Source organism: Eubalaena glacialis, chromosome 13 (assembly GCF_028564815.1).
Source record: "Eubalaena glacialis isolate mEubGla1 chromosome 13, mEubGla1.1.hap2.+ XY, whole genome shotgun sequence".
Classification (NCBI taxonomy): Eukaryota; Metazoa; Chordata; class Mammalia; order Artiodactyla; family Balaenidae; genus Eubalaena; species Eubalaena glacialis.
Genome location: NC_083728.1, coordinates 87,818,477 through 87,833,714, shown reverse-complemented (window position 1 = coordinate 87,833,714; position 15,238 = coordinate 87,818,477). Strand labels below are relative to the sequence as shown.

Sequence of the window (15,238 nt, the reverse complement as noted above, 5' to 3'; positions counted from 1 at the left end):
GGGGGACTAGAATAGAGTGCTCGCCAACGGCCTAGTCTCCAGGCCGGCCCGCCCCGCGCAGCCGCATCCAATCACAAATCTCAGGAGTGGAGATGGAGCCAATCAGGCCCAACCAGGAGGAGGGGACGTCGGCCCTCCACTGGAAGGGATAGAGGCCGAGAAACGCAGACCCTGGTCCTCTTCCAACGAAAACCAATCGCAAGCCAGATACAGGCGAGTGACTGTCAAGAAGGCCAATTAGACCCTCCGGAGGGAACCTGGCCCGGCCTCTTCTCTGAGGGACGGCTCTACCTACCAATACCATGGGCGAGAAGTCGGTCCCCTCGCTAAGGAGGAGGCGGGTGAGTTAGAACTTTGAGGTTGAGGTAAAGAATGTGAGTGCGGCACGCTGGGCTGGCTGGAAGCAGTGCAGGGACTGCAGTAGTGTGTGCGAGCTGGACGTGTTAGGGAGCGAAACAGCTTTGAGGGCGCCAGGGTGACCGTGGGGATGGGGGGAGCGGGAGGCAAGGTGATGCCTGAGGCTAGTGTACAGGGGGTCGTTGCAGCCGAAGGGACCGTGGATGCCATTCTGGCTGCGGAGACCGAGGCCCCGCGACAATCTGCGGAGTCCGGGCGGACCGGTGGCTTCCCAGGGGCTGGAGAGGCCCAGCTCAACTCCTCGAGGGAGGGTTAAGGGAGACCGGGAAAGCCTCGAAAATACCGCCCGGCCTACACCCCTGCCCAAAGGAGCGCGCCTGGGCAGGAATTGTGATGATCAGACCTGGGGGGTTAGTCTAGAAGGGACCACCTCACCTAGAAGAAGTCCTCCGTTTTACAAATGAGGAAACTGAGGCGGAGGGAAGTCGATGAGCTGTCAAGAGCAAACAGCGGGTTACTGACAGCTCGCACTAGAAGCCAGGCTTCCCCCTGCATCAGCTTTTGCGGTGGACTTTTTTCTGTTCGTACCCTATTCTTTGCCTCCCGAGGTGAAATGGAGTGGATCAACGGGACCCAGTTACAAGAGGAAGCTGCAGATACTTGTTCCGTCTGCTGAGAGATCTTAGCATCCTGTTAGGTGGCATAAGGAGCTAATATAATCCACTTCATTGGTTAATAGTTGCCAAGCCACAAATAGCTGAAGGTTCTTTCCCATAAGTCACATCTCACACGTTGACATTCCAAAACATTTATCGAATTATTAAAGTTCCATCCTACGTGTCCCAAACGAGCTGTTTACTAGTCCCTCTGAATAAGGGAGTTTGATTGGATGGTTGACCGTCTTTTAGCTAACACAGAAAACAAATGAGTCTATAATACTATGCAGCTGAGGGCTGTTGTCCAGGCCTGGATTCCTCAGAGTTCCTGGGAGAGCCAGCTACTCCTTGGATGGATTGGTGTAGATCCTCTGCCCCTACGTGGACAGACACAGCCCCAGCTCCTGCTGTTTCTCATCCATGTCATCCCCCTCCCCCCATAAGAGTAAGTTAATAGCTTAGACTCTGGGAGATAACCTAAGCTTTCAGAGTAAATCCATCCCTTTCTTCCACCTTAAGAGGCTGCCCTTCATACATGCAGTAATGTTACTGTCCCAGGAAAGCAGTCTGCTTTTGGATGTGTTTTTCCTGAGTCTGTGCTCAGCTGTGCCCACTTTCATGTGATGCCTGCTTTCATGAGATAGATGGTCTAATTAGCAGGGTCACCTTGCCCCCTCACCTGTCAAACTGAGTTTATACTGTTTTTTTGGGTTTTTTTTTTTTTGAGTTTATATCCTTGAGCTACAAATCCCCTGGAGGCTCTGGCCTGCCGAGACGTGAAGAATTCACCAGTGTTTCTCTACACTTAGTGCTAAAAGGGTATCAAGTGGAAAAACCTCCTACTACTCCCTGAAAGTAAAGGCCTTGTCTACCAGTAGTTCACACTTTATTGCTCCTGTCCTGTGCATATCCCATGAGCCACTGGGGGGCTAGAACTGGGCTAGAACCAAGGAGCTAAGAGAGAAAATCCCGGGCAAGGTTGGGGGAAATAGGTCACAGTGGCTGGGTGGTGAGGTCACAGAGAGGTTTGTCTGACCCAGACTCCATGGGGGTGGGGCCTAGGAGGCAAAGGGGCCCCAGAGGTTCCCCAAGCCCAGGCAGGGGGCATGGTGTGGGAAAAGCAGCAGGGACAAAGGCCAAGGAGCTGAGTACAAGGGGCCAAGGGGCCCGGAGAGATGAGGGCAGGAGCAGGGAGGGGGCAGTCAGAATGGTGAGGAGAAGCCAGAGACGGAAGCTGCAAAAAGTCACCGGGCTCTGCGGACTGGAGGAGGGGCTCAGGGTGAGGGGGCAGGGGGCGAAGCAAGGGAAGGGCAGCAAGATGGCAGCCAGAGATCAGGGGAGGGGTTATGTGGAGAAGTTGGACAGGGAACAAGGCAGACAGGGAAGGGTAAACCCACGGACCTAGAGAGAAAGGTGGGAGGATTTGACAGCCCAGAGCCCCCAAGGTAGTGGTTAATAAGTAGTTAACAGAAGGAAGAGGCATGACCCTCATGGAACCCCTGTGCACCCAATTCTCCTTGAGTAGGTGAAGCGGAGCTGCCCTTCATGTGGCCCAGAGCCTGGGGGTGAAGAGAAGAAGAGGAGAGGAAAACCTATATCTGTTCAGTTGTTCCCCCCAGAGCTGGTGAGTTCTTGGGGGGGCAGGTTGGTGCTGAGAATAAAGGACTGGGGGCCGCTGAGGGGCCCCCATGACCCCTGCTTTCCCCTTCCTGCCCCCACAGGTGGACCACATCATCTCATTTCTCCCAGTCAGAGATGTAGTCTCTCTAGGCCAGACCTGCCACTACTTCCACGAAGTGTGCGACTCTGAGGGCGTGTGGAGACGCATGTGTCACCGGCTCAGTCCTCGCCTTCGAAAGCAGGGTTCTGGGGTCCGGCCCTGGAAGAGAGCTGCGATTCTGAACTGTACACCTTCCCGGGAACCTCTAGTTCTCTCTGCTTCTGTCCTACCTTATTCTGGGATCCCTCCTGCTCCATAAAGTTGCCTGATGACCTCAGTATTCCCAACCAACCTTCCAGGGCCCCTTTCTCTGGAAGAAACTTGTTAGATTTAAACATACTCCAACAAGGACTTACTCCAAGTCTCTAGAGCTGCTCTCGGACAGACATTGTCACCCAGAGCCCCCATTCCTAGCATCCCTGCCAAGTTGCCCACCATATTCAAGCTCTTCCAGATCTTACCTTGAGACATCCTCCTCTCCCAAAACCTGGAGTTTTCCCTCCTCTAAACCAGGATTTTTCAACCTTGTCACTATTAAAACTTTGAGCCAAATAATTCTTTGCAGGGGGCAGGTGCTGTCCTTTGCATGGTAGGATGTTTAGCAACATCCCTGGCCTCTACCCACTAGATGCCAGTAGCACCTCCCCCAGTTCTGACAGCCAATGTCCCCGAGGGACAAAAATCACCCCCAGGTTGAGAAATATGCTCTAATCTTCTCCCTTCCCAGGGAGCCCCTATCCAATAACTTCGTCTCACACAACGGAGATGAAGGGAGATGCAGATAGCAGATCCAGAGCTAGGGGTGTGGAAGGGTTACTGGCCTTTCCCAGTCATTCCTTTTCACACCTCTTTCTGCTTTTCTATGCATTCTTATATTTCCTTTGATGTCTCTGATGCAAGTTTGGACCAAAGAAGTGCTCACTTAGAAGCATGTGTGTAGCCCTGGGCTGAGGTGGGGCAGAGAACTTTAGTTCAGACATGGGGCATAATTTCAGGTATCTTCTGAGCTTTCCACGTGCCCTTTGGAAGGAGTCTTTCCCCAGGCCTGGGGATGGGGAGGAGCTAAACACCCATCCATTGAGAAATCTTGCTTGCCCACGCTCTGTTTCATCTCCCTTGTGCCTCCCCGACCCCTTAAACCTCCCTCTCCTTCCCTTCTGCAGACACGAAGGGCCTGTATTTCCAGGCATTTGGGGGCCGCCGCCGCTGTCTCAGCAAGACTGTAGCCCCCGTGCTGGCCCATGGCTACCGCCGCTTCTTGCCCACCAAGGACCACATCTTCATTCTTGACTACATGGGGACCCTCTTCTTCCTCAAAAATGCCCTGGTCTCCTCCACCCTTGGCCAGATCCAGTGGAAGCGGGCCTGCCGCTATGTTGTGTTGTGTCGCGGAGCCAAGGATGTGAGTACCAGGACCCCGGCAGCTGAGACCCCACCTCTTTTCCGGGAACCCAGGGCCCACACCAGTCCTGAGGCGGCATCCTCAGGACAGCCGCCCTCCGATACCAGGAACTGGAAACCAAGTTCGCTTTTCCCAGCCCTGGACCCAAGTATCTCATCTCCCACCCCAGGATCCAGCTGCCCCAGCCTCATCCCACTGCAAGGCTGGAGATCCCGGACACCTTCGTCTTTTCCTACAGTTTGCCTCGGACCCGAGAGGTGACACAGTTTACCGTAAATACCTCTACGTGTTGGCCACTCGGGAGCAGCCGGGAGTGGTGGGCACAACCCACAGCCAGTCCTGTGACTGTGTCGAGGTCTACCTGCAGTCCAACGGGCAGCGGGTCTTCAAGATGACCTTCCACCACTCCATGAGCTTCAAACAGATTGTGCTGGTTGGTCAGGAGACCCAGCGGGCCCTGCTGCTCCTCACAGGTGAGGCTTAGAGCAGTGGTTTGCAAATTGTTTCCTGCAGCTTCTTCAGGACCCGCGGCAGTGGGTGGGGAAGGAGGCCTCTCACACTGGGCTCTGCATGCCACCTCGTCCTGGTCTCAAACCAAATAGCTCTGCTTTGGTCTGTCTGTCTCCTAGTCTAGGATTCTGCATAATGTGTCAGAGGACTAAAGGGCCCTGCTGCAAAAAAAAAGTGGTTTGGAACCCACCCATCAGTAAATGCCTGACTTTTTTGTTTGTCCTTGCCTCTCGGCTTATGGGATCTTAGTTCCCAGACCAGGGATTGAACCTGGGGCCACAGCAGTGAAAGCGCCGAGTCCTAACCACTGGACCGCCAGAGAGCTCCACTGATTTTTAAAATTCTAACCTCCCCAACCTCCATGCCAGGCACTGTACTTTATATGCCAAACTGCCCCTGTTTTCTGTGTTCCCTATACGTGACCACACTCCCAAGCCCCCAAGCCTGAGATCTTCTGGACTTCTTCTTTTTGTTTTGGCCTCACCACGCAGCTTGTGGGGTCTTAGTTCCCCAACCAGGGATCGAACCCAGGCCCCCTGCAGTGGAAGCTTTGGACCGCCAGGGAATTCCCCCCTTCTGAACTTCTTAATGCTAGGCAGGGCCCTGAATCCCCAGACATCCTTCTTCCCAACACTCAAATTGGATTCCGCCAAATCCAACTGCTTGGTTTTCTCTGCACTCATCCCTCACACTGAAGAGCTCCCCTGGTTGATTTTCGGTGGTGAAGGCTGGAGGCTGGGGTACTTGAGGTCACTGCCCCCTTATTTCATCTCTACCCTTTTCCTTCCAGCCCCGCTCTAGGGCAGCAAATGTCTCATCCTGTATGGCTTAGGGAGTCTCTTGGGAAGTTAACGTGGTTATTGGCGGGTCCCCTCCCCAACACAGTTGTCTGCCTTCCCGCCCCCTCCCCCAGAGGAAGGAAAGATCTACTCTTTGGTAGTGAATGAAACCCAGCTGGACCAGCCACGCTCCTATACAGTTCAGCTGGCCTTGAGGAAGGTGTCCCGTTGCCTCCCTCACCTGCGTGTGGCCTGCATGGCTTCCAACCAGAGCAGTACTCTCTACATTACGGGTAAGAACCACCTCCCTTCTTCTCCAGACCCCAGCCTTGGACAGACCTTCCAGATACAGAACCCTCCCTTATCCTTATTCCAGCTCTGTGGGGGACCCGTAGAGCATTTCTAGTGGGCGTGAGACTCCCCAGATCTTACATCTTTCATCCCAGGTAGGGCCCGATCCCTAGGAAATGGGTGCCCAAAGCTGCTGAGCTGAGGGCTCCCAACCCCCCAGACCAGGGGGGAGTGTATTTTGAGGTGCATACCCCAGGGGTGTATCGTGATCTCTTTGGGACCCTTCAAGCCTTTGACCCCACGGACCAGCAGATGCCGCTTGCACTCTCACTGCCTGCCAAGGTAGGGTCCTGGAGGGGTGGGCAGACCAGAGGGGGCGGGAGCAGGAATCAGATGATTGATCAGGGAGGGACAAGGGACCCAGGGAGAGGGGTGACATAGAGGGCAAGACCAAAAGCGATCAGCTGGGTGTGGCAGGTTAGCAGTTGTGAGATTCTGGAGCTCAGAGTTCCCCTGGAGACAACTGAAGGCCCACTTCTCCTTTCTACCTTACCTCCTAGGTCCTATTCTGTGCTCTTGGCTACAATCATCTTGGCCTGGTGGATGAATTTGGCCGAATCTTTATGCAGGGAAATAACAGATATGGGCAGCTGGGAACCGGGGACAAAATGGACCGAGGGGAACCCACACAGGTGAGATTGCTTCCCAGCTACTCTCATCTTGCCCCCCTTCCTCTAATTCCCTGACCCCTGGATCTCTCCACATCTCTAATTTCCATAGAATCCACTTTCTACTCCCTAGGATGTTAAGCCAACCAGTTTGTAATGCGGTGGCTCTGGCAATAGACGGTATCACCAGTAAACATGCCAGTGGGCGAGGAATGCTGGTTTGAGGAGAGAATGTGAATTTAGGCTTTTTCTTTGCAGTGAGAGTAAAACACTAAAGTAGAAATGTCTAGTTGGATTCCAAGTTGGAACAGGGTTGAAATGACAAAAGTAGAGACAGAGGGGCAAAGCTGGGTGGTCGCCACGATTGTGGGTGGAGGGACTGAAAGAGCTGTCTCTGAGAGAGAGACACACCCTCAAATGCCACATCTCACAGGCCACGGGCACAGAAAGTTTCACCCAGGAGGGGGTGATTAGTGGTGACAGTGATAGTGTAGGAATATGCTCCCTGACATGGAAGGATGGCTATGCCATATTTTTCAGTGAAAAAAAAAAAAAAAATTTGTGAAACGGTTTACACAGCACAATCCCATTTTGGTTTAAAAATATACAACTTGCGTGTATATATTTGCTGAGGCAACAGTGAGGAAGAATATCCAGCAAGATGCTAATAGTGGATGGTGGGGCTTCCAGTGATTTTTAAATGAATTTTTGCTTGCCAATATTTTATAATTTTCCTGTAATGGCCGTGAAATTACTCATCTATGTCTTCAAAAGTAAAGCGCTCACAGTCTCAGGAGCAAGCGTGCAGGAGAGGCCCTGGGATTTGGCTGCTGGGAAGTCCAGTGACTTTGGAGAGAAGTCGTAGCGTAGTGGGGAGAGAAGCCAGATCACAGAGGGTTCAGGCGAGACTGGCTGTGGTGAGACCAAGAATGTGGTCCACTTCAGATTGATCACGTAGCCAGTCCTACTGCCTAAAAGACAGAGGTAGGAAGCAGCAGGAATCAGGTGGAAATGCTTCTCCAAAACAGAGTGGCCATTTTGAAAGATAAAGATATGACAGACGGAAAATGCTAGAGACGGAAGGAAGGACTCAGTGGGAGGCAGGTCCTTCCAGGGGCCTAACCTGGAATTGCACAGGGACAGGGAGGAAGGCTCTTCCTCCCCCGAGGCTGGAAGGCAGGCCTGGGGGGTGAGACCAGGGAGCAGATAGCAGGCCCTGGCCTCAGGCAAGAGGCCTGTTTTCCAGGGAGCCAAGAGGAGGAACCAACAGCTGTGCTAGCGCCCCTGTGGTCAGACTGGAGCTGCAGGAGAACCAAGGAGGAGTGATAGCTGCCCGTCTGCAGTCGGCAGGGCGGGCCTCCTTGGGGAGGGGGAGGGTACTCTGGGGCCCACCTCCTCCCTCCGCTAGCTTCCCTAGGGGAAGCTGTTACCCTTCTCCAACCCGGCCCCTCCCCACCGTGCCTTGGTGTTCCCCACTTAGGGACCCTGCCCTGTGTTCTCAGGTACATTATCTGCAGCGCCCCGTCGCCCTGTGGTGTGGCCTCAACCACTCCCTGGTGCTGAGCCAGGGCGCAGACTTCAGCAAGGAGCTGCTGGGCTGTGGATGTGGGGCCGGAGGCCGCCTGCCAGGCTGGCCTAAGGGAAGTGCCTCCTTCGTTAAGCTCCACATCAAGGTCAGAGCAGGGTCCGGGGAGTGGGCAGCCAGGGAGGGCCAGAGCAGTAGAGCCCACAGGACTGTAGCTGGGGCTCCCACAGGGACCCAGGGACCCCGTCTCCCAGCACCACCCACCTCCCTTTCCTGCCACGTACCATGGCTCCTGGCTCTCTCCCTGAGCTGCCCCTGCTGGCCCGCTCCGACCTCACACAACCCTGGGGCTCAGCCAGCCAGCTCACTTGCTGGCTCAGGGCTGGTCTGAGCAGGAGGAACACAACAGCTGGGGCTTCCTGGGAACCCCTTCCTGGGGCCCCACTCAGCCACTCCCGCTCTGTCTCTCCTCCAAGGTCCCTTTGTGTGCCTGCTCCCTGTGTTCTACCAGAGAGTGCCTCTACGTGCTGTCCAGCCATGACATCGAGCACCATCCCGCCTACCGGGACCTACCAGCCAGCAGGGTGGCGGGGACCCCCGAGCCCAGCCTGGGGGCCGGAGCAGCCCAGGACCCTGGGGGGGCGGCGGCCCGGGCCTGTGAGCAGTACCTCAGCCAGATCCACAGTTGCCCCACATTGCAGGACCGCATGGAAAAGATGAAGGAGATCGTGGGCTGGATGCCCTTGATGGCTGCACAGAAGGATTTCTTCTGGGAGGCCCTGGACATGCTGCAGAGGGCTGCTGGAGGGGTTGGCCAAGGCCCCCCAACACCTGACAGCTGACCCCCCTCTCCTGGTCTCACCCCTGGAGGGAGGGTCTGGCCCTGGGCCAGGGGCTAAGGAGAGGTGGAATGACAGCAATGAATGCTGTGTGTGTGTGCGTGGGGAGGGGGATGCAGTGGGCTAGGGCCTGCTAGATATGCCAGGGTGGGCCAGGAACTGTTTTGTAAAATGTTCAGGGGGCTGCCCAGGAGGGGCCCCCAACCTGACTATCATGGACAAAAGATTTGATGGACAAATAGAATAAAAGGCTGCAGTGAGGCCCGGTTTGTAACCCTGGGGCCTGGGAGGAACGTGGGGTGGGCAGGCAGAGTGGACACAGCTCTGGCTGTCAGTTGCTGCAGAGCTGACAGCACCTGGATCCTTCAGCTTCCTTTTCCCTCCAACGCCAAGACCTGATGCCTACTTGGTTCCCCCACTTGGATCCTCTGTCCATCAGACTGAGGAAGGGGCTTCCTCTGACTTCAGGATGATTCCTACCCATTTCCCTTCATCCCTGTGAAGCCAACCACCCCCACCCCAACCCCACCCCCGCTCTCCTCCTCCTGTTTCCCTTCCAGATCTGATCTCACATGTTGTCCTTTCCCTTACTTTCTACTCCATCCTCCTCTTCCTCAATAAGGAAGACACTCCCTTTACCCACATAGCATGCCTCCCTGCCCCCACCCATACCTCCAAATATTTGGGAGAGAAGATGGGTGAGCAGACTTCTTCCTCCGTGGCCTAGTCTGGCCCGGGTATGGAGAGGACAGTAGACATTTGAAGTGGAAAATAAACTGGAGCAGGGGTGGCAGGAAGTGGGTAAGTGATTAGAGGTTGGGAGTCCAGGGAAGGACTTCCTCTGGGTGCTGAGGAAGCAGGAATGGGGAGGATCACGGGTGGGCTGGAGAGTCCTCAGGAAGGACCCGAGGCTGTGTTGGAAGGATGCTCGGGCACTGGACAGAGTGGGCTTGCAGATGACATTACTGGACTGCCTGGTCCGGTAATGCTCCCTCTGCCCTTCATGCTCCCACACTGGGTCAGTATTTATGTGTCCTGGACCTAGAGAGGCCCCTGGAATCGCCACTGTCCCGGCTCTTCTCTCCCTGTCCCGCCTTCCCCGCCGCCCGCCCCACTGGCCAGTCCCCACGCCCACACGCCCAAGGCTGCCTCATCTGGCACTGATTATCCCCGCTGCTGCTGCTGCCGCTGCCGCTGCTACACTCAGCTGCTGCCTCTGTCTTGAGGACCCCAGCGCCTCTCCCTCGGGCCATGCTGCCTACTACCACAGCCTCCCTCTTGGGGCCCCTCCTCACTGCCTGGGCTCTGCTGCTGCCTTTCACCCAGGGCCAGAGCCCCAACTACACCAGGTAGGTCTCTCGGCACCTTCCAGATGGCTTGAGTGAACTTCAGATCCCTGATTCCTGGGGGGCTATGCCTGTGGATCTTGTAGATTCTTTTGCTAACACACCACCCCCCCAGATCTCCCACAGCCCTCACCCTTCTCTGGCCCCCAAGTCCTCCTTCCCTGCTGCAAGACCACTGTCTCCTGCGGGTCACCACTGCTCCCCACTCCTCCACCCTCCATCCTCTGCCCTCTAAGTCTCCCCACCTATCCAGACCCTTGGCCCCGCCATGGAACCTGAGAGCACCAAGACCTTGAACTTGCCTGGTAGCTGGACATCTGGATTCCAGGAGGGAATTAGAGACTGTGGGGGGAAGAGGGGGCTGCAAGTGGGAGACGTGGGAGTCAGTCACCACAGTAGTTAGCTGGAGCCGGAGCAGGGCAAAGGTTGGGAGCGCAGGGCCCTGGCTGCTACTTCTCACTCATTTCCCCGCCCCCTCACCCCCCCACCTCGAGGCTGTGTCCACATCTGGAAGTAGTTAGGCCGCTCCAGGCCCTGACTGCCAGGCAGGGCCAGGGGGGAGAATGACGAAGGGGGGCCGAGGAGGATTCCGGGAATTCCTGCTGGGGTGGGGGTGGGGACTCTGAGGGGCTGGAGGGACAGCCAAGTTGCTGGTCCCACTTTTTCCTGATTCTCTGCTGGAGTATTTCCCACCCCAGTCCCGTCCTGGCTGGCTGAGGCCGCCTCGGATCCTTTGGGCCTCCCTCCCTCATCCCCCTGGCTGCCCTCCTTGGCGCCCCCATGCTCATTGCCCTACCCCAGTCCCTGCACTACTCCCCCACTCAGGCCTGACCTCTCTTCTGTTCTCCAGACCTGTGTTCCTGTGTGGAGGGGATGTGACTGGGGAGTCAGGTTACCTGGCAAGCGAGGGTTTCCCTAACCTCTACCCCGCCAATAAGGAGTGCGTCTGGACGATAACGGTGAGAAGGCCCCTCTGGCCGCCGTCCCCTTGTCCAAGTCTCCCCGAGGCCTGGGTCCAGGCAGCCAGAAGCCAGACCGCTAAGGGAACCCCCCTCCCGGCAAGCACCGCCACTTCTCCCTGGGGAAGTCCCAGCCCCCTCCCCTCTGGTCACTGACAGCATCAGTGCCCACAGTAACACGTGGCAAGCATCCTCACACCTTAACTCCGAGCCTGCTTCTCCATTCCCAGCTTCATCCCCATCCCCTCTGGTCTCTCCACAGACCTCAGGTCTTGTCCCCTGCACAAGCCACAAGCCCTCTGCTCTGCATCCTGATGGGGTCCCCTCTGCTTCAGGCCCAGTTTCTGTAGGAAATGCTTGGGGAAAAAGAGGGGCCCTGTGCCTGGTTGTGTCCCGCCTGACTTTGCAGGTCCCCGACCCTGTCCCCACCATCAGGTCCCTGAGGGCCAGACTGTGTCCCTCTCCTTCCGAGTCTTTGACCTGGAGCTGCACCCCTCCTGCCGTTATGACGCTCTGGAGGTCTTTGCTGGGCCTGGAACCTCAGGCCAGCGGCTCGGACGCTTCTGCGGGACCTTCCGGCCAGCGCCCTTAGTCGCCCCCGGCAACCAGGTGACCCTGAGGATGACATCGGACGAGGGCACGGGAGGACGAGGCTTCCTGCTCTGGTACAGCGGGCGGGCCACCTCAGGCCCTGGTGAGACCTCCCTCACCTCCGCCGTCCCCCTCTCCTGGCCCCGCCCCCGGCGCAGGCCCCACCCCAGCCTTAACCTCCACCCCAAGAGCCTGGGACCCCCATTATCTCCCTTACCCTTTTCCCTCACTAACCGCCCCTTCAGTCCCTCCTCCCCGTCTTCTCTCCCCCCCTTCCCGCTCCCACCCACCCCCTCTTCCAGGCCCCCGCCCAGGCGCGAGGCGGAAATGGGTCACCGACCCGCGGGTGGAATGGGCGGCCTGGGGTTACTGGGACGGTGAGTAACTGCCCGCCCCCGTCCGCAATCGGGCTCCCTCAGACGGGCGCGAGGGGGCACCCCCGGGCTGGGGGATTAGGTTCCCCCGACCCGGAGCCCCCTACACCCAGCCCGGGGGCTCCCGATTGCGGTCCCATCACCCCCTCCTGGCGGCAGAAGTCTCCCCTAAAATGTTTAAGGAGGGACCTCCCCAAGGGGGCCTCGGGGCTGTGCCCCAATTTGAGAGCACCCTCACAACATGGGGACTCTCCAGCTGCGACGGGGACTTTTCTGCCGGGCCGGGGAGATGGGATCTTCCAGGGGAAGAGGAGCGATGCGGCCTCGCGATGTGGCTTCGCGATGTGGCCTCGGGCCAGGGGGAGGGGCAAGAAGGGAGCGTGTCCAGTCAATTCCTCCTCCCCCTACCACCGCCCGCCTGGGTTCCCGGCGGTCCAAGACTTACCCCCCCCGCGGTCCAAGACCTCCCGGAGCCCCGCTCCTCCGAGCCCCATCTCTGCTAACCTACCCCCCTTCTTCCTCCCTCTCTTCTCGCCCCATCATCCCGAGACCCAGACATCTGAGCTTTCTGCACGGGCTCCCAGCCTAGAGCTCTCCTCCAGCTGACCGAGGGTCTCCACCGCCCCCCACCCCCACTCCTCTCTCCCCTCCCCAGAGCACCAATTTTGCGGGGGGCGGCTGGAGAAGGCCCAGGGAACCCTGACCACGCCCAACTGGCCCGAGTCCGATTACCCCCCGGGCATCAGCTGTTCCTGGCACATCATCGCGCCCCCGGACCAGGTACTGACCCCCTGCCCGGGCTGCCCTCGGGGACCCAGGCGGCGTCCTCCAGTATGCAGCCTGCAAAGATTTATTGAACATCTACAATGTCCCGAGCACTGAGCTTGCCATGGTGGGGAGCAAAAACAGACCCAGACCTGCTTGCACCCAAACAAAAAATATCAAATTACGACTGTGACGAACCTTACGAGAGCGAGGTACCCGATGCTGATATATACACTGATTTGCGCGCGCGTGTGTGTGTGTGGTGGTGGTGGAGGTGGATTCTGGGTCTGTTCCTGGAGAATGAGCCAGGACTTGACCTTGCGGACTACGGCGACCGAGGCCACTGCAGGGCCCCCGTGGATGTGTGTGCTCCTCCGAGCTGTGGTGTGAATGCATTAAGAGGGGGGCTGGAGGGCACGCGGGAGGTGAGCGAGGAGGCCGCGGCGAGCGTCCCGGAGGCGGCGGCCGGGCGGAGGAGGTGAGAGGCGAGAGCTCCGCTCCCTCGGCTGCCCGGGGTCCCGCCGCGCAGCCTCCGCCTCTGCCCCGCCGCCAGGTGATCTCACTGACCTTCGGGAAGTTTGACCTGGAGCCCGACTCCTACTGCCGCTACGATTCGGTCAGCGTGTTCAACGGCGCCGTGAGCGACGACGCCAAGCGGCTGGGGAAGTTCTGCGGCGACACAGCCCCGGGGTGAGGGGGCGGCACCTGGGTGGGTGACGGCGTTCGGGCGTCTCCGCCGCGCCTGGTGCGGGAGCGGGGGGACAGCGCTGCTGGTGGGAGGGGCGGGGCTGAGCTGAAGCCGCAGGAGGAGAACCTGCCGGCCCCAAACGGGTGGGCGGAGCGGGTAGCGGCCCAGGCAGAAAACGAGGCTTGACGCCAGGCCTGGGGTCCGTGGATGGAGAGGCGAGTGGGGCTTGCGAAATCGGGAAGCTAACGCAGACAACCGAGGGGCAGAGGTGAAAAGGCCGCCGGCCTGGGTAGGGGGCAGCATGCGCCGCCCGCCTGACACCTCCCCCAATGCCCCGCGCCCGCAGTCCCATCTCCTCCGAAGGGAACGAGCTCCTCGTCCAGTTCGTCTCGGACCTCAGCGTCACGGCCGACGGCTTCTCGGCCTCCTACAGGACCCTGCCGCGGGGCGCCACCGAAGGAGGGCCAGCCCGGAGCCCGGGGGAGGACGCCCGGCCGAGTCCCCCGCTCCTCGGCCCGGGCCCCAAGCCCGGAGCCGGGCCCAAAGTCAAGCCCGAAGTCCCACCTGAGGAGAAACCGAAGGCCGCGCCTAAGGCAGAGGCAACTCCGGTGGGCCCCGGTGAGTCTGGAAAGGCAGAGGAAGCGGACGCAGACTTTAGGGAGTTGTATCCGAGTTCCTTACTGCGCTCATTCATTCGTTCAATACAGCACCCACGGGTGCCGCCTCTGTGCTAATGGCTGGTACTGGGTGCTGGGACACGAAGCCGGATAGAGCTCTGAACAAGTTCAAAGCAATGAGGCTTTTGTGGGGAAAGTGGTCCTTCCTACCTGCTGGGTAGGTTACTCTCCACAAACAGTGCCCCCCCCCCCCCACCAGATGCACCCAGTGTCTCCTGCCCAAAACAGTGCCGGCGGACAGGCACCTTGCAGAGCCACTTCTGTAACAGCGACCTGGGTAAGCAGCCCCATCCCCCAGCTCTGCCCTTCCAGCTCCTCTAACCTCCCCTCCTGTCCCCAAAGGCCCCCTCCTTCCGGTTCCAGCCCTGCCCTGGCCTCCTGTCTCCTCACCTCTCCCTCTCTCTCCCACAGTGGTGACGGGAATGATGAAGTCCATGGTTCGGGGCCCAGGGGAGGGCCTCACAGTCACTGTCAATCTCACTGGTGTTTACAAAACCGGAGGCCTGGACCTGCCCTCTCCCCCCACTGACACCTCCCTGAAGTTTTATGTGCCCTGCAAGCAGTGCCCCCCCATGAAGAAAGGTAACAGAGATGTGGGAAAATGTAGAGGGGGACTTAGCCTCATGAAAATGATGGAGGCAGTAGAATCTGAGGGACTGGGATGAGGGGGTACATCTATAAGGTCTCAGTTACACAAACTCTCAATCCCTTCCTCCTCTTCGCTAGGAATCAGTTATCTGCTGATGGGCCAGGTGGAAGAAAACAGAGGTCCGATCCTTCCTCCAGAGAGCTTCGTGGTTCTCTACCGGCCCACCCAGCACCAGATCCTCACCAACCTCAGCAAGAGGTGCCCCTCCAAGCCTGTTCAGGCTGCTGGATCCCAAGCCTGAGCCCAGGCCAGCCTCCGGACCCTGGCCCTAGGGACCCCTTTCTTATCCAAGTAAATGTTTCTAGACTTGAGGAAGGGGTCACATCTCCATTTGTATGGTTTTGGTGCTCCTCTCGGGGATTTGTTTTTATTCATTCATTAAACTCAACAGTTACTATACGGAAGAATGTAAGTCGAATCTCGTCACCCCTTTGCTCAAAAT

The 15,238-nt window shown here is 58.0% G+C and overlaps 2 protein-coding genes across 4 annotated transcripts; both read left to right on the top strand.

Annotated features, from left to right (window-relative positions):
• The first annotated feature begins 128 nt into the window (after positions 1–128).
• Positions 129–8,803, top strand: FBXO24 (F-box protein 24). 2 transcript variants are annotated; one of them, XM_061208393.1, is made up of 10 exons: positions 129–341; positions 2,539–2,637; positions 2,735–2,918; positions 3,897–4,135; positions 4,374–4,608; positions 5,559–5,717; positions 5,936–6,057; positions 6,276–6,407; positions 7,886–8,056; positions 8,385–8,803. In XM_061208393.1, the coding sequence occupies exons 1-10, from the start codon at positions 303–305 to the stop codon at positions 8,748–8,750; spliced, it is 1,746 nt and encodes a 581-aa protein (XP_061064376.1). In that variant the 5' UTR covers positions 129–302; the 3' UTR covers positions 8,751–8,803. The 2 variants fall into 2 exon arrangements, with proteins under 2 accessions (XP_061064376.1, XP_061064377.1); XM_061208394.1 differs by lacking the exon at positions 7,886–8,056.
• A 1,089-nt stretch (positions 8,804–9,892) lies between these two features.
• PCOLCE (procollagen C-endopeptidase enhancer) lies at positions 9,893–15,203 on the top strand. 2 transcript variants are annotated; one of them, XM_061208061.1, is made up of 10 exons: positions 9,893–10,096; positions 10,944–11,052; positions 11,488–11,746; positions 11,946–12,020; positions 12,673–12,797; positions 13,336–13,472; positions 13,817–14,088; positions 14,347–14,424; positions 14,559–14,729; positions 14,874–15,203. In XM_061208061.1, exons 1-10 carry the CDS (start codon positions 9,999–10,001, stop codon positions 15,035–15,037), a joined length of 1,488 nt encoding a protein of 495 aa, XP_061064044.1. In that variant the 5' UTR covers positions 9,893–9,998; the 3' UTR covers positions 15,038–15,203. The 2 variants fall into 2 exon arrangements, with proteins under 2 accessions (XP_061064044.1, XP_061064045.1); XM_061208062.1 differs by lacking the exon at positions 11,946–12,020 and having other exon boundaries at positions 9,895–10,096.
• The last annotated feature ends 35 nt before the right edge of the window (positions 15,204–15,238 follow it).